Raw genomic sequence first — 21787 nt, forward strand, 5'->3', positions numbered from 1 at the left:
ACGGCGTAAAGGAGGTGGAGCCTTAAAGAGACGGCGTCAGCGTGAAGGAGGTGGAGCCTTAAAGAGACGGCGTAAAGGAGGTGGAGCCTTAAAGAGACGGTGTCAGCATTAAGGAGGTGGAGCCTTAAAGAGACGGCGTCAAGGAGGTGGAGCCTTAAAGAGACGGCGTCAGCATGAAGGAGGTGGAGCCTTAAAGAGACGGCGTCAGCGTGAAGGAGATGGAGCCTTAAAGAGACGTCGTAAAGGAGGTGGAGCCTTAAAGAGACGGCGGCAGTATGAAGGAGGTGGAGCCTTAAAGAGACGGCGTCAAGGAGGTGGAGCCTTAAAGAGACGGCGTCAAGGAGGTGGAGCCTTAAAGAGACGGCGTCAGCATGAAGGAGGTGGAGCCTTAAAGAGACGGCGTCAGCGTGAAGGAGGTGGAGCCTTAAAGAGACGGCGTCAGCGTGAAGGAGGTGGAGCCTTAAAGAGACGGCGTCAGCGTGAAGGAGGTGGAGCCTTAAAGAGACGGCGTCAGCGTGAAGGAGATGGAGCCTTAAAGAGACGGCGGCAGTATGAAGGAGGTGGAGCCTTAAAGAGACGGCGTCAAGGAGGTGGAGCCTTAAAGAGACGGCGTCAGCATGAAGGAGGTGGAGCCTTAAAGAGATGGCGTCAGCGTGAAGGAGGTGGAGCCTTAAAGAGACGGCGTCGGCGTGAAGGACGTAAAGTCTTAAAGAGACGGCGTCGGCAGGACGGCCCAGAGGACGTCCTCACCCAGGAGGAAACTGACATAAACAATGTTGTTGTTGTTATTGTTGTTGTTGTTGCTGTGTGTGGGCGTTCCTCTGGAGGACGTCCGGTCTCGAGGTCTTCAGAGGACGTTCAGCGTCTCATCTGTTCCCTGTCACTCGAGGCTCGCCGGCGATAAGCGGCGCAAACGGGCTTCAAGAGGACGGAGTGGCAGATTCTGAGATTCCTCTCGCTCTCGACAGCTCGCCGCTCTGAGGAGAGCTCGTTGACATTTCATGAAGAGAGGAGGGGAGGAGAGAGGAGGGGAGGAGAGGAGGAGAGGAGATGAGAGAATGAACCTCTGAGGGGCGTGTCTTGTTTTTCAACGCTTCATAACTTCAACACTATTGGGGCTAATCACTCAGAATTCGCAGTGCATGTGCACATCGCTTCCCTTAACACGCACGGAAAGTCTTCCATGATGGAGGAGGAGGATGAGGAAGAGGAGGAGGAGAGGTGGAGGAGGATTTGAGTGGGGAGGAAAGAGAAGAGATAAAGGAGGAGGAGGAGGAGGTGAGTGGGAAGGAGGAGGAGGAGAGGAGGCAGAGGAGGAGGAGGATTTGAGTGGGGAGGAAAGAGAGGAGATGCGGAGCCGAGGTCTCACTCTCAAGGTCACGTGTCAGATAGCCCCTCCCCCTTTAGCCAAGACGGCTGTGATTGGCTGAAGAAGAGGCTCGACGTGTGCTTTAAAAAAGAGGAATAGTTCAGAGACGATGACGTCATCGACTCCTCACCTCTAGATGAACATCATACGTTATGAAACCGCCACGGGTACCAGCACCAAGTATTCCTATTGGTCGATGGTCAGTGGAATGTTGTTGTTGACAGAACAACAAACATTGTGACCGTTGCACGTTTGTAACAACAACGTCAACAAAGCAACATGTGTTGCTGTGCATTCACTTTGCATGTAAACAACAACAACACTTTGAACACTAGGCGCTACAATAATTCGCCAAAGTTGGGCGTTTCTGCCGTATTTCGCCTGATTGTCATTTTTCGCCGTTATACATTTACAGACTCCTCCCACTAAAATACTCCGATCGACCTCGTTGTTGTTCCAGGAGGATCTGAAGACCTTAACGATCAACACTGATTAGAATTGAGACTTTTCACAGCAAAATCTTGATGTTATGTGGACCCCAATAAACGGCCACTTTCTGTGATTATTTTATAAACTATGACTCAAACTGATCCAGTCCTGAGAGTAGTCATCATGCGTGACGTGGAACACGCTCACATGTCACGGGAACAGCAAAAGAATAAAAGGACACGTTTGAGACCCGAATGTATTCTCCTGAGACCGTAATGTTCACCGCCGCAAATGTTATTCATGCAAATTTACAAATGTTTTTTAATTTGCATGTAAATTGTACTTAGTTGACATTTTTTTAATTCACTGTACGTCGGATTAAGTGTTAATTAATCATTTCAGCGCGGCTATTTTGTCAAATATTTTAAATGTGTGTCATTATTTCTCCGTCTCTTTGAGCTTCAGTCCTCCCCGCCGCCAGACACGTCTCGTATTTATAAACCCGTAGTCTTCTCAGGAGGGCCTGAAGGCATCACGCCCACAAACACACTTTGATGTGCAACATTCAATGTCTCCCCGTTATAATATCAGACAGCGAGCGGACCGCGAGCCTTTACGGTCGTTTCCTGTAAAACGCCACCATGTCTCGTGTGGTCAATAATTCAGCGGCTGAGAGAAAAGTGCAGCGGGAAAACCGTAAAGACCAAATAAATGTGTGTCGGAGGGTTTTCACACACACACACACACACACACACACACACACACACACACACACACTTCCCCTGAGGCCCTTCACGGTATCTCACCGAGCTGCCAGAGCCTCCCGGCGCATTACAGTTTGTTACTGTGAATCTCCCCCAGGACGCCATCAGCAAGGAATCAATTTACAAGTCTCCCCCTCCTCCTCCTCCACCCTGAAGGCCTCTGCTCCTCCCAGGGAGACTGACATTAAAAAACCCGTAAGCTGAGGCAGCAGCGGCGGCGGCCATGTTGTTTTTCTGTCCGTGAAGGGCATCGTCATGGAGACGGTGAGGCTCACAAACAGCTACATGGAAAATAATGAGGCGGAGCTTAATAATGGTGATACCCATCCAAATGTTTTCAATTTGATTCAAGGGTGAGGAGTGACTTGAGGAGTGACTTGTGAGGAGTGACTTGAGGAGTGACTTGAGGAGTGACTTGTGAGGAGTGACTTGTGAGGAGTGACTTGAGGAGTGACTTGTGAGGAGTGACTTGTGAGGAGCGACTTGTGAGGAGTGACTTGTGAGGAGTGACTTGAGGAGTGACTTGAGGAGTGACTTGTGAGGAGTGACATGTGAGGAGTGACTTGTGAGGAGTGACATGTGAGGAGTGACTTGTGAGGAGTGACTTGAGGAGTGACTTGTGAGGAGTGACTTGTGAGGAGCGACTTGTGAGGAGTGACTTGTGAGGAGTGACTTGAGGAGTGACTTGTGAGGAGTGACATGTGAGGAGTGACTTGTGAGGAGTGACTTGTGAGGAGTGACTTGAGGAGGAGTGACTTGAGGAGTGACTTGTGAGGAGTGACTTGTGAGGAGCGACTTGTGAGGAGTGACTTGTGAGGAGTGACATGTGAGGAGTGACTTGTGAGGAGTGACTTGTGAGGAGCGACTTGTGAGGAGTGACTTGTGAGGAGTGACTTGTGAGGAGTGACTTGTGAGGAGTGACTTGTGAGGAGTGACTTGTGAGGAGGACATGTGACTTGAGGAGTGACTGAGGAGTGACTTGTGAGGAGGACTTGTGAGGAGTGACTTGTGAGGAGTGACTTGTGAGGAGGAGTGACTGTGAGGAGGACATGAGGAGTGACTTGTGAGAGGAGTGACTGTGAGGAGTGACTTGTGAGGAGTGACTTGTGAGGAGTGACTGTGAGGAGGACTTGTGAGGAGTGACTTGAGGTGACTTGTGAGGAGTGACTTGTGAGGAGTGACTTGAGGAGTGACTTGAGGCGACTTGTGAGGAGTGACTTGTGAGGAGCGACTTGTGAGGAGTGACTTGAGGAGTGACTTGTGAGGAGTGACTTGTGAGGAGTGACTTGTGAGGAGCGACTTGAGGAGTGACTGTGAGGAGCGACTTGTGAGGAGCGACTGTGAGTGAGGAGCGACTTGTGAGGAGTGACTTGAGGAGTGACTTGTGAGGAGTGACTTGTGAGGAGTGACTTGTGAGGAGCGACTTGTGAGGAGCGACTTGTGAGGAGTGACTTGTGAGGAGCGACTTGTGAGGAGCGACTTGTGAGGAGTGACTTGTGAGGAGCGACTTGTGAGGAGTGACTTGAGGAGTGACTTGTGAGGAGTGACTTGTGAGGAGTGACTTGTGAGGAGCGACTTGTGAGGAGTGACTTGTGAGGAGCGACTTGTGAGGAGTGACTTGAGGAGTGACTTGTGAGGAGTGACTTGTGAGGAGCGACTTGAGGAGTGACATGTGAGGAGTGACTTGTGAGGAGCGACTTGTGAGGAGTGACTTGTGAGGAGTGACTTGTGAGGAGTGACATGTGAGGAGTGACTTGTGAGGAGTGACTTGAGGAGTGACTTGTGAGGAGTGACTTGTGAGGAGTGACTTGTGAGGAGTGACTTGTGAGGAGTGACTTGTGAGGAGTGACATGTGAGGAGTGACATGTGAGGAGTGACATGTGAGGAGTGACTTGTGAGGAGTGACTTGTGAGGAGTGACTTGTGAGGAGTGACTTGTGAGGAGTGACTTGTGAGGAGTGACTTGTGAGGAGTGACTTGTGAGGAGCGACTTGAGGAGTGACTTGTGAGGAGTGACTTGAGGAGTGACTTGTGAGGAGTGACTTGAGGAGTGACTTGTGAGGAGTGACTTGTGAGGAGTGACTTGTGAGGAGTGACTTGTGAGGAGTGACTTGTGAGGAGTGACTTGTGAGGAGTGACTTGAGGAGTGACTTGTGAGGAGTGACTTGTGAGGAGTGACTTGTGGAGTGACTTGAGGAGTGACTTGTGAGGAGTGACTTGAGGAGTGACTTGTGAGGAGTGACTTGTGAGGAGTGACTTGTGAGGAGTGACTTGTGAGGAGTGACTTGAGGAGTGACTTGTGAGGAGTGACTTGAGGAGTGACTTGTGAGGAGTGACTTGTGAGGAGTGACTTGAGGAGTGACTTGTGAGGAGCGACTTGTGAGGAGTGACATGTGAGGAGTGACTTGTGAGGAGCGACTTGTGAGGAGCGACTTGTGAGGAGTGACTTGAGGAGTGACTTGTGAGGAGCGACTTGTGAGGAGCGACTTGTGAGTGACTTGAGGAGTGACTTGTGAGGAGCGACTTGTGAGGAGCGACTTGTGAGTGACTTGAGGAGTGACTTGTGAGGAGTGACTTGTGAGGAGTGACTTGTGGAGTGACTTGAGGAGTGACTTGTGAGGAGTGACCTCATGGGGTTACATTGGGGCTTCCTGGCTCCTCCTCCTCCTCATCGTGTGAACGTTTCTGCGCTCTACATGGGGCTCGTCTCCATGGCAATACCCGACAGAGTGGAGGTGTTCACGGGTTCTGACGTTTAATCTTACACCTTTTTTCTTTTTGGGGGGCTGCTTTAGAAACATTTCTCTGGACAGGAAGTGATCCTCAGAGCCGTGACCTCTGACCTCGGATGAAACCCTCAGAGAGGTCCGGCAGAAGCTCCGAACATCTTAAAACATCGGGAGTCAAAACATTGTGAGTCAAACACCGTGAGTCAAACACCGTGAGTCAAACATCGGGAGTCAAACACCGTGAGTCTGACCATCGGGAGTCAAAATATCGGGGGTCAAACACCGGGAGTCAAACATCGGGAGTCAAACACCGTGAGTCTGAACATCGGGAGTCAAAATATCGGGGGTCAAAACATCGGGAGTCTGAACATCGGGAGTCAAAACATCGGGAGTCAAAATATCGGGAGTCAAAACATCGGGATTACGTGACACGGTGACTCCGTGACTCTAGAAGCTAAATGTTTTTTACGTGACTCCGTGACTGTGACTCTGTGACACGGTGACTCCGTGACACAGTGACTCTAGAAGCGAAATGGTTTTTTACGTGACACGGTAACTCTGTGACTCCGTGACACGGTGACTCTGTGACTCTAGAAGCTAAATGTTTTTTACGTGACTCCGTGACTGTGACTCTGTGACACGGTGACTCCGTGACACAGTGACTCTAGAAGCGAAATGGTTTTTTACGTGACACGGTAACTCTGTGACTCCGTGACACGGTGACTCTGTGACTCTAGAAGCTAAATGTTTCCCCCGCTGGCTGAGTCACGTCCCACATGCCCGGCCGCGTGTTGCGTAACACCGGGGTGTGAACCTGCAGACGGCGCTCGGGGGGAAGTTCACAGGCTGGAATTTCATTCTGGACGACTGTAAAAGGTCTGTGATGTAAACAACGAGAGGCATTTAAACGCATCGCAACAACGTTGCAATGTTTTACTGAGTGGAGCTTGAACGCATCATGCTCATGGTATAATTTCAAATAAGTGAATACTTTTTTTTACTGAGTGAAGCTTGAACGCATCATTAAAAAAAATTCACCTCAGCCTAAAAAGGGAGGAAAGAAAAGACTTGACCGTCAAGAAGAAGAACTCAGGAGGACGGAGCGAGGCTCAGAAGAGGTTCATGAAATATGGAGAGCGGCTGAGAGCGGTGTCTGGTAACGGAAAGACTGGGACCAACCACAGGAGGAGGAGGAGGAGGAGGAGGAGGAGGAGGAGGAGGAGGAGGAGGAGGATATATACATATATACATATATATATATGTATATGTATATATATAAATGTATATATATACATCCATATAAATATATAAATATACACACATATATATGTATATATATACATATGTATATATACATATATATATGTATATGTTTTTATTTACATTAATTATTAACATCTTCGTGATGTGTGAATGCTCCTGAGGATTTGAGATGCATTTCAATCTCCTTATGAAATCAACACTCGCCTCTTTTTAAATGTATCCCCCCTCTGCCCCCCCCCCCTCTATCTCCTCGGTGCAGCTGGAGCTCCAGGTAAGCTGAGTTTGTCTGTATGTGTGTGTGTGTCTGTGTCTGTGTGTGTATGTGTGTGTGTGTGTGTCTGTATGTGTGTGTGTCTGTGTGTGTCTGTGTGGTGTGTGTCTGTGTGTGTGTGTCTGTGTGTGTGTGTATGTGTATGTCTGTCTGTGTGTGTGTGTGTGTGTGTGTGTCTGTGTGTCTTTATGTGTGTATGTGTGTGTGTGTCTGTGTGGTGTGTGTATGTATGTGTGCGTGTCTGTGTGTGTATGTGTGTCTGTGTGTATCTATGTGTGTGTGTGTGTGTGTGTGTTTCTGTGCGTGTGTTTCTGTGCGTGCGTGTGTGTCTGTGTGTGTATGTGTATGTGTGTGTGTGTGTGTATGTGTATGTGTGTGTGTGTCTGTGTGGTGTGTGTATGTATGTGTGTGTGTCTGTGTGTGTATGTGTGTCTGTGTGTATCTATGTGTGTGTGTGTGTCTGTGTGTGTATGTGTGTGTGTGTGTGTGTCTGTGTGTGTGTGTGCGTGTGTGTCTGTGTGTGTGTGTGTCAGCGTCAAGGAGGTGGAGCCTGAAAGAGACGATGTCGGCGTGAAGGAGGTGGAGCTTTGAAAAGACGCCGTCTCTTTAAGAACGCTCAGCCTTAAAGAGACGGCGTCGGGTCCCTAGAGGCCGTCCTGAGTATGGCACAAGTCTGGAGGTCGTTCACACGCAGTCCTCACATCTCACATCCATAAACTACTCAGATTACCTTCCAACAAACCCGGGACAACGAGTGGAGTGTTCAAACGTCTCGTAAACACACAGCGGTGAGGTCCTGTGAGTCGTGTGCTCGCCTTGAGACGGTTCAACTTCCTGTTTCTGAACGTCTGATTTACAATCTGTTCTTCAAACAACCGCCGAAACTACAGCGTCAAAACTATGGAGAAAAAAACGGGTTGTTATCTTTCCTACGGTCCTTAAACACATCGTGTGGAACCACCACAGTCAGTAAAGGCTTCAAGACTAGGAAACATGAGAGAGAAGAAGTGACCTCATCCATCGAACACTCAACGAGGTGTGTATTTACTAGGGCTGGGCACATTAACGCGTTAATCTTGCGTTCACGCATCACTTAATTAACGCCAACAATTATTTTATCGCGCGTTAACGCAGGTTTTATTATTTATTTTATTATTGTAAAAGTGTGTTGCTCACAGGCTTTTATTTTGTAAGTCTGCTCCTGCTTGCTGCGGAGCCGGAAAAGAAAGTCATTCGCGGTTTAACAAACATGGAGAATCTCAACAAATGACGGCAGGTATGAGACTCAAGACACACGTCACACGGAGAATACACGAGCTGGATGAAAGGAGAGGACTGCAAAGCGACAGCTTCACAACGTGCTGTTGCTCTCTGGGGACGACTGGACATCGGGGGACCAGACGTCCTCTTTCCCCGGACATGTCCTGCTTCTGAGCCCTAAAGAATGCGTCCGATACAATGTGTCAGATAAAGTCACCACACTGAGCACAGAGCACCAGAGATGATCTCTGCTGCGAGACGACTGCCTTTGATCATGTCCCTGCTTCAGTCTCCAGCGCTCTGTCAGTGTCTCTGCATCACTGCGTTGGACAATGTCCTGACAGATCTTATGGCACTTTAGTTCATATGGCAGAACATTTAAAATAAGTGTCAAGTTCTAGGAATTGACAAACTGCACTGAAAGTGTTTTCTGGTGTCTCTAACAGGGACAACACATGTTATGGCACTTGCATTCATATGGCAGAACATTTAAAATAGAAGTGCGCTATACACTACTTTTGAATTAATTATTGGATTTTGCGTATCCAAATGCGATGAATCGCGATTAATCGTGATTAATCAGGGAAATCATGCAATTAATCGCGATTAAAAATGTTAATCGTTGCCCAGCCCTAGTATTTACATGTATATATTTATATTCATATACATATATATATACACACACACACAGATATATATATTTAAATACATGAATATATTTATATGTATATACACACATATATATGTATATGAGGATATATATATATGAGTATATAAATATATGTATATATATATGTATATATATGAGTATATATATATGTATATATATATATGTATATCTATATATATACAGTATATGAGTATATATATGTATATATATATGAGTATACATATATACATATATATATGTATATATATATATATATATATATATATGTATATATATATATATGAGTATACATATATATATACATATATATATACTCATATATATACATATATATATGTATATATATGAGTATATATATATATGTATATATATATGAGTATACATATATACAGGACTGTCTCAGAAAATTAGAATATTGTGATGAAGTTCTTTATTTTCTGTAATGCAATTTAAAAAACAAAAATGTCATGCATTCTGGATTCATTACAAATCAACTGAAATATTGCAAGCCTTTTATTCTTTTAATATTGCTGATTATGGCTTACAGTTTAAGAAAACTCAAATATCCTATCTCTAAATATTAGAATATCATGAAAAAGTATACTAGTAGGGTATTAAACAAATCACTTGAATTGTCTAATTAACTCGAAACACCTGCAAGGGTTTCCTGAGCCTTGACAAACACTCAGCTGTTATAAATCTTTTTTTTTACTTGGTCTGAGGAAATATTAAAATTTTATGAGATAGGATTTTAGAGTTTTCTTAAGCTGTAAGCCATAATCAGCAATATTAAAAGAATAAAAGGCTTGCAATATTTCAGTTGATTTGTAATGAATCCAGAATGCATGACATTTTTGTTTTTTTAATTGCATTACAGAAAATAAAGAACTTTATCACAATATTCTAATTTTCTGAGACAGTCCTTTATTACAAGAGCGAGGGGTGCCACTATATTTGATTAGGATTTTGCACTTTTGGTATGCACGTCAAACCATGCGAGTGAGATGGGGTCAGAGTGTATCTGCACCCTTCCTAGTGACAAATGGTGTCCGACAAGGTGGAATACTGTCCCCTGCACTGTTTAATCTCTATATGGATGACCTCTCTAAGGAGTTAACAAAGTGTAAGACAGGATGTATGGTGGGAGAAAGTCTCATTAATCATCTACGCTGACGACTTGGTGGTCCTGTCACCTTATAGTAATTGCTCAGTGTGCTCAAGGTATGGGGTGCACTGTGATATCGAGTTCAACTCCAAAAAGAGTGTTATCATGATAGCAAAAACCAGGGAGGATCAGAAGCTACATTTCCCTTCATTCTTTTTGGGAGACCAGGAGCTAAATGTGGTTCAGAAATACAGGTATCTGGGTCACATGATCAGGAACGACCTCAGTGATGATGACGATGTGCAGCGGCAGTGTTGCAAACTGGATGCACAAGCCAACATGCTGGCACGTAATGTCACATGTGTACAAAAGACGTTCAAACTGCTCTGTTTGGAGTCGACTGCTCTCCTCTATACAGCCCACCTGTGGTGCAGGTATAGTAAAGGGACAATGAAAAAGATGCAGGTGGCTTTCAATGATGCCTTCAGGATCCTGCTCAAGCTTCCGAGATGGACAAGTGCAAGTCAGATGTTTGTGAGCCGGAATGTTCCCACTTTTCATGCTGTTTTGAGGAATTTTATGTATACATTTAAATGTCGACTAAGTGTCTCAGAGAATGTAGTTATAAAAGCCTTGGCTGACCCAGCACTGAGTGATACCAGGTATTCCTCTTGTTTCTGGAAGCAATGGAACAAATGTTGTATGTTTTTTAATCCCGACTGATTGGCTGGACCGGTGTCCTCTTATTGTATTTTATATATTGTTGTTGTATTTGTGTTTGTTGTTTTATGGACCCATGAGTCAGGAAAAAAGATATATATATATATATATATATATATATATATATATATGTACACTACCGTTCAAAAGTTTGGGGTCACTTAGAAATGTCTTTATTTTTCAAAGTAAAGCACTGTTTTTTCAATAAAGATAACATTAATCATAAATACCCTCTCTACATTGTTAATGTGGTAAATGACGATTCTAGGTGGAAACGTCTGGTTTCTAATGAAATATCTCCAGAGGTGTATAGAGGCCCATTTCCATCAACTATCACTCCAGTGTTCTGATGGTACATTGTGTTTGATCATCGCCTTAGAAGACTAATGTCTGATTAGAAAACCCGTGCAATTATGTTAGCACAGCTGAAAACAGTTATGCTGGTGATATAAGCTATACAACTGGCCTTCCTTTGAGCTTGAAGTTTGAAGAACAAAATTAATACTTCAGATATTAATCATTATTTCTAACCTTGTCAATGTCTTGACTATATTTTCTATTCAATTTTCAATTCATTTGATAAATAAAAGTGTGAGTTTTCATGGAAGACACGGAATTGTCTGGGTGACCCCAAACTTTTGAACGGTAGTGTATATATATGTATATATATATATTAGGGCTGTCAATCGATTACAATTTTTTAACTAATTAATCGCACATTTTGAAATTCATTAATCGCAATTAAAAGTTAAAAGTTAAAAGTTCATTCTTTTTAAAGACCAAACTTCACACAGAGCTGTGTTTTCAAAGAGGCTCCTACCTATAAAGTGCCAGCGAGGTATTTAATATTGTGGATGATAAATTGTTTCTTCAGTGAAACATCAGATTAGTAAAAAAAAGAAGTATATTGAGACCCCATTGGTCCTGTCATCTTTACCACTGAGCAGAACCAGTGGCCTTGGTAACTGACTGACATTCACATATGTCACGTTAACCCTCTGGAGGCTGGGGGCATTTTATACATTTTACAAAAACAAAAAAAAATCACCTTTTAAAGGCGTTTGCATATGACACACCCCCACGTGTTCTACATCAAACATTCCAGAACAATCTCAGCTCTATTCAATGAGGCTCATTGTCCTGGTGCCGTGTTCTCTGCTCTCTGACTGACAGGCTGCTAATGAGCCTCACCTGTGAGGTGGGAGGTCCTTTGTGATTTACTGAGTGTTCATTGGTTGTTTTTTCCCCAAAATGTTGACAGACAAACGGATTGACCAATCACGGTGAAGGTTTCGTGTGACGAGTTCTTTCCGCGCCGCGTCCCCCGACACGTCGCCCCTCCGTTCCTCTGTGTCTCAGAGGGGGAGACGGGAGGAAGGAGGAGCAGGAGGAAACCCGACTGATTCATCCACGAGTTAAACTGATTTATGCTCCTTATTTTCGCGGAGAAATAATTGTTTTAAAAACGGAAACAGTGTTAAACCGTACTGCCGCGGTTTGACACTCGGTTTGAGTGTAAAAACTTCAACGAACACCGGAAGTAAACAAAGTTGTGTTAATTGCGTTAAGATATTTTAGTGCGTTAACGAGGCCAAATTAAGTGCATAGATTAACGCGTTAACGCTGACAGCCCTAATATATATACATATACATATATATGTATATATGTATATATGTATATATGTGTACACAGCGGCTGTTCCTCCTTCGTTTCTGTTTTTCTCTTCTTCAAACAAACTGAACAAACATCCAGATGGAAAAGCTTTCATGGAGCCGAGTCGGATATCACCGGCGCGACTGATCTGGAAAACATTGATGAAAACACGGTCGTCATGCACTGCAAAGCCCGCCCTGACCTCTGACCTCTGACCTCCGACCTCTGGAGTCAAAAAGGTCCCAGAAAACATGAGCAATGCCTAAACGCCACGATCCACGTGAGATATTCAAATCAAAGATCCTCAGCGAGACGACGTCAGCGCTGATCCAAACTGTGAGGACCGACGGTCCCTGAAGGCGACGCCAGGCCCTTCTTCTTCTTCTTCTTCTTCTTCTTCTTCTTCTTCTTCTGTGGTGACCAGAGAGAAACTCAGAGCGCCTTCACAGAGCGACCAGAACACAGAGCCCCTACGCTTGAATCGGCTCCTGAACGCATCACACAGACGGTACGATCTGACTGACTGCATTTGAAAAGAAAGAAAAGAATCCAGGAAACAAGGAAACAGGAAAGAGGAAACAAGGAAACAGGAAAGAGAAGCGCGCTGACGATGAAAGTCATCTTTTTACCTCGTTGGTATTCGTTTGTTTACGCGACTCACGCACACATGCACACACACATGCACACACACATGCACACACACACGTCTTTGTTTACGTACGACGCAAACAAACAATATTTCTTTGTTTACGTCTTTACACACGTTCCTGTGGAAGCTGCTTCATGATTATAATACACCAGTCGGGGGAGCTGAGCCTTTAGAGGGGTGTGTGTGTGTGTGTGTGTGTGTGTGTGTGTGTGTGCGTGTGCGTGTGTGTGTGTTTCTGGAAAAAACAAACGGAAGAATGAAGATTAGAGAGGAGGAGGAGGAGGAGAGAAGAGGAGGAGGAGAGAAGAGGAGGAGGAGATAAGAGGAGGAGGAGAGAAGAGGAGGAGAGAAGGAGGAGGAGAGAGAAGAGGAGGAGGAGAGAAGAGGAGGAGGAGGAGAGAGGAGGAGGAGAGAAGGAGGAGGAGAGAAGAGGAGGAGAGAAGAGGAGGAGATGAAGGAGGAGGGATGAGGGGAGGAGGAGATGAAGGAGGAGGGATGAGGAGAGGACGTTCAAAGTGAAGAGTAGAATGGGAGAATAAATGTCAGGAAGGTGGAGAACCCAGAAAAGAGGAGGAGATCATTAGGGGGCAGAGGGGATGGAGGAGGTCAACGATGGAGGAGAAGAGGAGAGGATTCAAGAGGGAGATAAAGCGTGGAGGAGGTGACATTAGGAGAGGGGGAGGAAGATGGAGGTGGAGGAGAAAAATGGAGGGCATGATGGGAAAGGTGAGGAGGAGGAAGGAGGAGAGAGAGAAAAGGAGGAGAGGAGGTGTGAACCGCATGGGAGATATGGAGAAAAGAGGAGTAGTCTGAGAGATGAGAGAGTGGGAGGAGGGGATTAGAGGGAGGAGGAGGAGGAGGAGGAGGAGGAGGAGGAGGAGGAGGAGGAGGAGGTCAACAATGGAGAAGAGTGGAGGAATTGGTGGAGATTGGGGGAAAAGAGGAGGAAATTCCAGAAGGAGAAAAAAGAGAAGAAGATGGAGAAAGAGGGGGGAGGTCCCTAGGAAAGGTGATGAGGACTAAAGGAAAGAGGAGAGCAGGAGGTGTGTGTGTGTGTGGGGGGGGGGTGGAAGGAGGAGGAGTGAAGGAGGAGAGGTGTGATGGAGGAGAAGAGGAGTGAAGGAGGAGAGGATGAGAGGTGTGAAGGAGGAGAGGATTGAAGGAGGAGTGAAGGAGGAGTGAAGGAGGAGAGGAGTGAAGCAGGAGAGGAGGTGTGAAGGAGGAGAGCAGGAGGCGGGATCACGCGTGGCCCTCCAGGTGAGGCCTACCTGCCGGCCGGACAGCGGTGCATGCTGGGAGACGAGCATCTGGACCAGGAGGTGCAGCGCGGAGGTGAGCAGGCCGGCCGCGATGGCCCAGGCGAGCGGCAGCGGCAGCACGCTGTAGGTGGCGAACAGCGCGAACAGCACGTAGCCCGCGCCGTCGCCCAGCAGCCCGTAGCCCAGCCCGGTGGCGAGCACCTGCGTCGCCATGGCGACCCACGTGACCGCGCCGCTGTACTGCAGGTAGCTGTGCGACGTGGTGTCCTTCCGCACCGCCACCAGCGCGCAGATCACCAGCTCCACGCCCGCGAAGAAGCCCAGCAGCGCGCCCTTCAGGGGGTCCATGGGCGCGGCGGCGAGCGCGAGGTGCAGCAGCAGCAGCGCGAGCTTCGTCACCACGTCCAGCAGGTTCATCACCACCACGGACTTCCGCCGCTGGCCCAGGAAGTAGCGCTGGTACAGCCGCTCCAGGTCGCGCGACTTGAAGGCGTTGCGCAGCGTGGGGAAGATGACGCCGCGGTGCGTGTGCCCGCGGCTCAGGAAGCAGTCCGCGCTGCTGGGCGCGCGCTCGATCTGCAGGAAGCCCAGGTCGCTGCTCGCGCGCTCCGGGAACACCTTGGTGCCGCCGTTGTTGTGCCGGTCGCCGCCCGCCGACGCGCGCCGCCCCGCCGCGGACTGCTTCCGCGCGTCCTGGCTCGGGTCGTAGGGCTCGTCGGGCCCGCCGCCCTTCACGCCTCCTCCTCCTCCTCCTCCTGCTCCGCCTGCTTCGCCGCCGCCCTGTTCGTGGATGAACCGCTGCTCGGTGATGAGCCGCACCGCGTTCTGCCACAGTAGCCGCTTGGGTCGCGCGCTGCCGTCGCTGCTGCCGCTGCTGAGGGGGGTGGGGGTCTTGTTTGGGGGGTACGGCTCCTCGCTCGCGCTGGAGCAGCGGACCTCGGACAGCTCCATCTCCGCCGCCGCGTCCTCCTCCCCGTCGGTTGTGTCGGTTGTTGTCGTCCCTGCTCCCGGTGTGTTGTTATCTCATTGATCGTTGGGGGGACCGGGTCCTCGTCGTGCGCGTCGAACCGGGGGCGCGGCGAGCGGCGCGGCGCGGGGTGAAAGCGCGCGGTTGGAGGTCATCGTCACGTGAACGATCCCGCGGAAGAAACGGCACGTGAACCCCCCTCGAGTGGAAGAGCATCTCCCAGATTAACCGCGCACCACCATCATTATCTTCATCTTCATCATCATCATCAAACCGTCGCCGCGCCGCGGGTCCAAGCGGCGGCTCGAGCCCCCGGCCGCGGCGCCCCGGAAGAGCCGCGAGAGAACAACAACAACACGGCGGCTGGGGTCGGGGTGCACGCGCTGTCGGTCCCGAGGACGTCTCGCGCGTCGTTGGCACCGCGTCCCTCCTCGCGCCGCGCTCAGAGAACTCCCGGTAGATCCCGTTCAGAACAAGATGAAAATCACAAAATAGACAATCCGGTAAATCCCTGAATCCGAGGATAGAATCCGGTCCCTGAACGCGTCGGTCAACTTGTTGTCACGGACCGGATCACAGTCAAGTGCGCGAGCTCAACCCTCCATCCACACGCGCTTGAATGCAACACCTGGCTGGATGGAGGAGGAGGAGGAGGAGGGGGGGGGGCTGTGCCGAGACACACGAAGATGCTCCGTCACTCCCGCAGCTCGCGCCCGTGACCGACACACCAATAATGCGCGCGAGAGCGTATCCTCCTTTTCTTTCCTTCCTCCTCCTGCTCCTGCTGCTCCTTTGTCTCGCTCTCCTCCTCGTGAGGACCGGATGATGCCCGGCTGGTCAGTGAGGAGTCAGCTGGGCTCCGGTTTGACGTCACAGTCACCTCTGCGCGTGCGTGTGTGTGTGTGCGCCCCCCCCCCCCCCCCGCCTTAACGTCTTCCCCATCCCACAGCTTCTTCTCCTCTCTCAATGTATCCCCATGTTCCCTTCCTCCCTGCCTCAGTCTTACTTCTCCTTCTCCTCCTTCTTTCCTTCTCCTCCTTCTTTCCTTCATCTCCTTCTTTCCTTCTCCTTCTTTCCTCCTCCTTCTTTCCTTCTCCTCCTTCTCTTCCTTCTTTCCTTCTCCTCCTTCTTTCCTTCTCCTCCTTCTTTCCTCCTCCTACTTCTTTCCTTCTTTCCTTCTCCTCCTTCTTTCCTTCTCCTTCTTTCCTCCTCCTCCTTCTTTCCTTCTCCTCCTTCTCTTCCTTCTTTCCTTCTCCTCCTTCTTTCCTCCTCCTACTTCTTTCCTTCTCCTCCTTCTTTCCTTCTCCTTCTTTCCTCCTCCTCCTTCTTTCCTTCTCCTCCTTCTTTCCTTCTCCTCCTTCTTTCCTCCTCCTACTTCTTTCCTTCTCTTCCTTCTCCTTCTTTCCTCCTCCTCCTTCTTTCCTTCTCCTCCTCCTCTTCCTTCTTTTCCTTCTCCTCCTTTCCTTCTCCTCATTCTCCTCCATCTCCTCCTTCTTTCCTTCTCCTCCTCCTCTTCCTTCTTTTCCTTCTCCTCCTTCTTTCCTTCTTTCCTTCTCCTCCTTCTTTCCTTCTCCTCATTCTCCTCCTTCTTTTCCTTCTCCTCCTTCTCTCCTTCTTTCCTTCTTTCCTTCTCCTCCTTCTTTCCTTCTCCTCATTCTCCTCATTCTCCTCCTTCTTTTCCTTCTCCTCCTCTCCTCCCGGTTGGCTCTTTGCTCCTATATGAAGGTTTATCTTCACACGACCGGATATACTTTTATTTTGTTATTACATTTAAGACCAAATAGTCTGCCTCCAACTGTTTGGTAAAGACTGGTTGTATAGAAGTCTGTGCTTCATGTAAAGCTGCATCCTCTCTCCTGACCACCAGGGGGCGACTCCTCTGGTTGTATAGAAGTCTATGCTTCATGTAAAGCTGCATCCTCTCTCCTGACCACCAGGGGGCTATTCCTCTGGTTGTATAGAAGTCTATGCTTCATGTGTTGAAGCTGCCTTCTCTCTCCTGACCACCAGGGGGCTCCTCTGGTTGTATAGAAGTCTATGCTTCATGTGTTGAAGCTGCATTCTCTCTCCTGACCACCAGGGGGCTCCTCTGGTTGTATAGAAGTCTATGCTTCATGTGTTAAAGCTGCATTCTCTCTCCTGACCACCAGGGGGCTCCTCTGGTTGTATAGAAGTCTCATCATGAGAGCTTTCCACAATGATCCTCCACATATCTCACTGCCTTGCCCAGGGGCACTCTGGGTAAATCCAGATTAACTCAGATTAGTTCCGTGGCTTCACAGAGTAAAGACCCCCGCCTGGCCCACTTCCGTCCCAGAGGATTAGATCTCCTGAACCTCGAGGAGCAGCAGGAGGTCCTCAGGAGGAGCAGCAGCAGGTCCTCAGGAGGAGCAGCAGGAGGTCCTCAGGAGGAGCAGCAGGAGGTCCTCAGGAGGAGCAGGAGGTCCTCAGGAGGTCCTCAACCTTCACTTTGACTCCCGCGGGGCTCCGGGCGAGAGGAAAGTTCCCTCATTGCTATTCCGTCTATTTTTTACCTCCACTAGTCTTCAGGGTCTCTTCTTCTTCTTCTTCTTCTTCTTCTTCTTCTCCTTCTCCTTCTCCTTCTCCTTCTCATCTCTTGTTCTTCTCTTCTTCCTGCCGGTTCCCCAGGAAAGGACCCTCCCGGACCACCTTTAAATATTTCATGTTGTTTTGTAAACACAAACATGTCTGTGTGTATACATTTATTCATTTTGTATTTCTTTAATTTAAATTTTACATTAAAAAAATTAATATCTTCATACAAAACACACACAAATAAAATACAAAAAGTTTGTGTTTAATTTCTTTTTTTACACACAAAACTAAAGAAACACAAATTAATTTCGAGTTTTGTGAAAAGTAATTTATATATTCGATCACGAGCCCCGAGTCACGGAGACACAGGACGGTTAGCTGGAGGTCACGAGGTCACGAGCTGGAGGTCACAAGATCACGAGCTGGAGGTCACGAGCTGGAGGTCACAAGATGGAGGTCAGAAGATGGAGGTCACAAGCTGGAGGTCACAAGATGGAGGTCACAAGGTCACAAGCTGGAGGTCACAAGGTCACGAGCTGGAGGTCACAAGGTCACACGCTGGAGGTCACAAGCTGGAGGTCACGAGCTGGAGGTCACAAGGTCACGAGCTGGAGGTCACAAGATGGAGGTCACACGCTGGAGGTCACACGCTGGAGGTCACAAGCTGGAGGTCACATGCTGGAGGTCACGAGCTGGAGGTCACAAGGTCACGAGCTGGAGGTCACAAGATGGAGGTCACACACGAGGTCACACGCTGGAGGTCACAAGGTCACAAGCTGGAGGTCACGAGCTGGAGGTCACGAGCTGGAGGTCACAAGATGGAGGTCACACGCTGGAGGTCACATGCTGGAGGTCACAAGGTCACAAGCTGGAGGTCACACGCTGGAGGTCACAAGGTCACAAGCTGGAGGTCACGAGCTGGAGGTCACAAGGTCACAAGATGGAGGTCACAAGGTCACACGCTGGAGGTCACAAGGTCACGAGCTGGAGGTCACAAGGTCACGAGCTGGAGGTCACAAGATGGAGGTCACACGCTGGAGGTCACAAGGTCATAAGCTGGACTTACTTTACTTTCTTATGTTGGTGTTTTAAGTGAAGTACTTTGGATCATATATATTTAATTTTCTCTCTATATTTATATATATATATTTATATCACTTCATTCATTCACCACTTCATTCATTCATCACTTCACTCATTCATCACTTAATACATTCACCACTTCATTCATTCACCACTTCATTCATTCATCACTTCACTCATTCATCACTTCATTCATTCATCACTTAATACATTCACCACTTCATTCATTCACCACTTCATTCATTCATCACTTAATACATTCACCACTTCACTCATTCACCACTTCATTCATTCATCACTTAATACATTCACCACTTCATTCATTCACCACTTCATTCATTCACCACTTCATTCATTCATCACTTCACTCATTCATCACTTCATTCATTCATCACTTAATACATTCACCATTTCACTCATTCACCACTTCATTCATTCACCACTTAATACATTCACCACTTCACTCATTCACCACTTCATTCATTCATCACTTCATTCATTCACCACTTCATTCATTCACCACTTCATTCATTCATCACTTAATACATTCACCACTTCATTCATTCACCACTTCATTCATTCACCACTTCATTCATTCATCACTTAATACATTCACCATTTCACTCATTCACCACTTCATTCATTCATCACTTCATTCATTCACCACTTCATTCATTCACCACTTCATCTCCTTAGCGTGTCCTTCACTGTGACCTTCGTCTCCTTAGCGTGTCCTTCACTGTGACCTTCATCTCCTTAGCGTGTCCTTCACTGTGACCTTCATCTCCTTAGCGTGGCCTTCACTGTGACCTTCGTCTCCTTAGCGTGTCCTTCACTGTGACCTTCATCTCCTTAGCGTGTCCTTCACTGTGACCTTCGTCTCCTTAGCGTGTCCTTCACTGTGACCTTCGTCTCCTTAGCGTGTCCTTCACTGTGACCTTCGTCTCCTTAGCGTGTCCTTCACTGTGACCTTTGTCTCCTTAGCGTGTCCTTCACTGTGACCTTCATCTCCTTAGCGTGTCCTTCACTGTGACTTTCGTCTCCTTAGCGTGTCCTTCACGGTGACCTTCGTCTCCTTAGCGTGTCCTTCACTGTGACCTTCGTCTCCTTAGCATGTCCTTCACTGTGACCTTCATCTCCTTAGCGTGTCCTTCACTGTGACCTTCGTCTCCTTAGCGTGTCCTTCACTGTGACCTTCATCTCCTTAGCGTGTCCTTCAGTGTGACCTTCGTCTCCTTAGCGTGTCCTTCACTGTGACCTTCGTCTCCTTAGCGTGTCCTTCACTGTGACCTTCGTCTCCTTAGCGTGTCCTTCACTGTGACCTTTGTCTCCTTAGCGTGTCCTTCACTGTGACCTCCGTCTCCTTAGAGTGTCCTTCACTGTGACCTCCGTCTCCTTAGCGTGTCCTTCACTGTGACCTTCGTCTCCTTAGCGTGTCCTTCACTGTGACCTTCGTCTCCTTAGCGTGTCCTTCACTGTGACCTTCGTCTCCTTAGCGTGTCCTTCACTGTGACCTTCGTCTCCTTAGCGTGTCCTTCACTGTGACCTCCGTCTCCTTAGCGTGTCCTTCACTGTGACCTTTGTCTCCTTAGCGTGTCCTTCACTGTGACCTTCGTCTCCTTAGCGTGTCCTTCACTGTGACCTTCATCTCCTTAGCGTGTCCTTCACTGTGACCTTCGTCTCCTTAGCGTGTCCTTCACTGTGACCTTCGTCTCCTTAGCGTGTCCTTCACTGTGACCTCCGTCTCCTTAGCGTGTCCTTCACTGTGACCTTTGTCTCCTTAGCGTGTCCTTCACTGTGACCTTCGTCTCCTTAGCGTGTCCTTCACTGTGACCTTCATCTCCTTAGCGTGTCCTTCACTGTGATCTTCGTCTCCTTAGCGTGTCCTTCACTGTGACCTTCATCTCCTTAGCGTGTCCTTCACTGTGACCTTCGTCTCCTTAGCGTGTCCTTCACTGTGACCTTCGTCTCCTTAGCGTGTCCTTCACTGTGACCTTCATCTCCTTAGCGTGTCCTTCACTGTGACCTTCGTCTCCTTAGCGTGTCCTTCACTGTGACCTTCATCTCCTTAGCGTGTCCTTCACTGTGATCTTCGTCTCCTTAGCGTGTCCTTCACTGTGACCTTCATCTCCTTAGCGTGTCCTTCACTGTGACCTTCGTCTCCTTAGCGTGTCCTTCACTGTGACCTTCATCTCCTTAGCGTGTCCTTCACTGTGATCTTCGTCTCCTTAGCGTGTCCTTCACTGTGACCTTCATCTCCTTAGCGTGTCCTTCACTGTGACCTTCGTCTCCTTAGCGTGTCCTTCACTGTGACCTTCGTCTCCTTAGCGTGTCCTTCACTGTGACCTTCGTCTCCTTAGCGTGTCCTTCACTGTGACCTTCGTCTCCTTAGCGTGTCCTTCACTGTGACCTTCGTCTCCTTAGCGTGTCCTTCACTGTGACCTTCATCTCTTCCTGTAGCCGTGAACGTTCAGGAGAACACGAGTGAAGATGTTCTCCTCATCATCATCACCGCCGGAGGAGAGACGATGTTCCACCTTCTGGAGGTCCTCAGACTGCCTGGTTCCTGATTCAGTGGAGAACCGACAGGAGAACTATGAGGAGAACCGACAGGAGAACTATGAGGAGAACCGACAGGAGAACTATGAGGAGACCACAGACTTCTATACAACCAGAAAAAAGCAGCAGTGAAGCTGATGATGTCATCAGAACCTCTCGTGTCCCGGTACTGAGGCGTCGTCTTCGTGTTGGAGGAGAACCCGACTGGGATCTGAGAGGGGAGGAGTCATCCACACAGCTCCTCCACCTGCACCTCCACCTGCTCCTCCACCTGCTCCTCCTCCTCCTCCTCCTCCTCAACAGCTGACCTGTCGGCCACACCCACCTCATCAGCTCACCTGTTGGCCACGCCCACCTCATCAGCTCATCTGACACTTTATTGTCATTGCATTTAATCAATATCGAGCATTGCCATTCCTCCAGGCCGCTACCTGAAGTGTTTATCATTGCCATAGCAACAAGTACCAACCGATGTTAGCTT

At 48.2% G+C, this 21787-nt stretch overlaps 1 protein-coding gene across 2 annotated transcripts in view; it reads right to left on the reverse strand.

Moving 5' to 3' along the window:
* The window catches only part of adcy8 (adenylate cyclase 8 (brain)), a 53206-nt gene extending 38114 nt beyond the window's left edge, over window positions 1–15092 (reverse strand). Inside the window, exons 1-2 of one of the 2 annotated variants that reach the window (XM_056410487.1) lie at window positions 14921–15092; window positions 14151–14878 (exon numbers count right to left, since the gene is read on the reverse strand). In XM_056410487.1, coding sequence (XP_056266462.1) covers window positions 14151–14878; window positions 14921–15092 — 900 coding nt within the window. Of the gene's footprint in view, window positions 1–14150 lie in introns of both variants that reach the window. The other variant, XM_056410486.1, reaches the window with a different exon arrangement.
* Between the last annotated feature and the right edge of the window lie 6695 nt (window positions 15093–21787).

Source organism: Pseudoliparis swirei, unplaced genomic scaffold, assembly GCF_029220125.1.
Source record: "Pseudoliparis swirei isolate HS2019 ecotype Mariana Trench unplaced genomic scaffold, NWPU_hadal_v1 hadal_25, whole genome shotgun sequence".
Taxonomy (NCBI): Eukaryota; Metazoa; Chordata; class Actinopteri; order Perciformes; family Liparidae; genus Pseudoliparis; species Pseudoliparis swirei.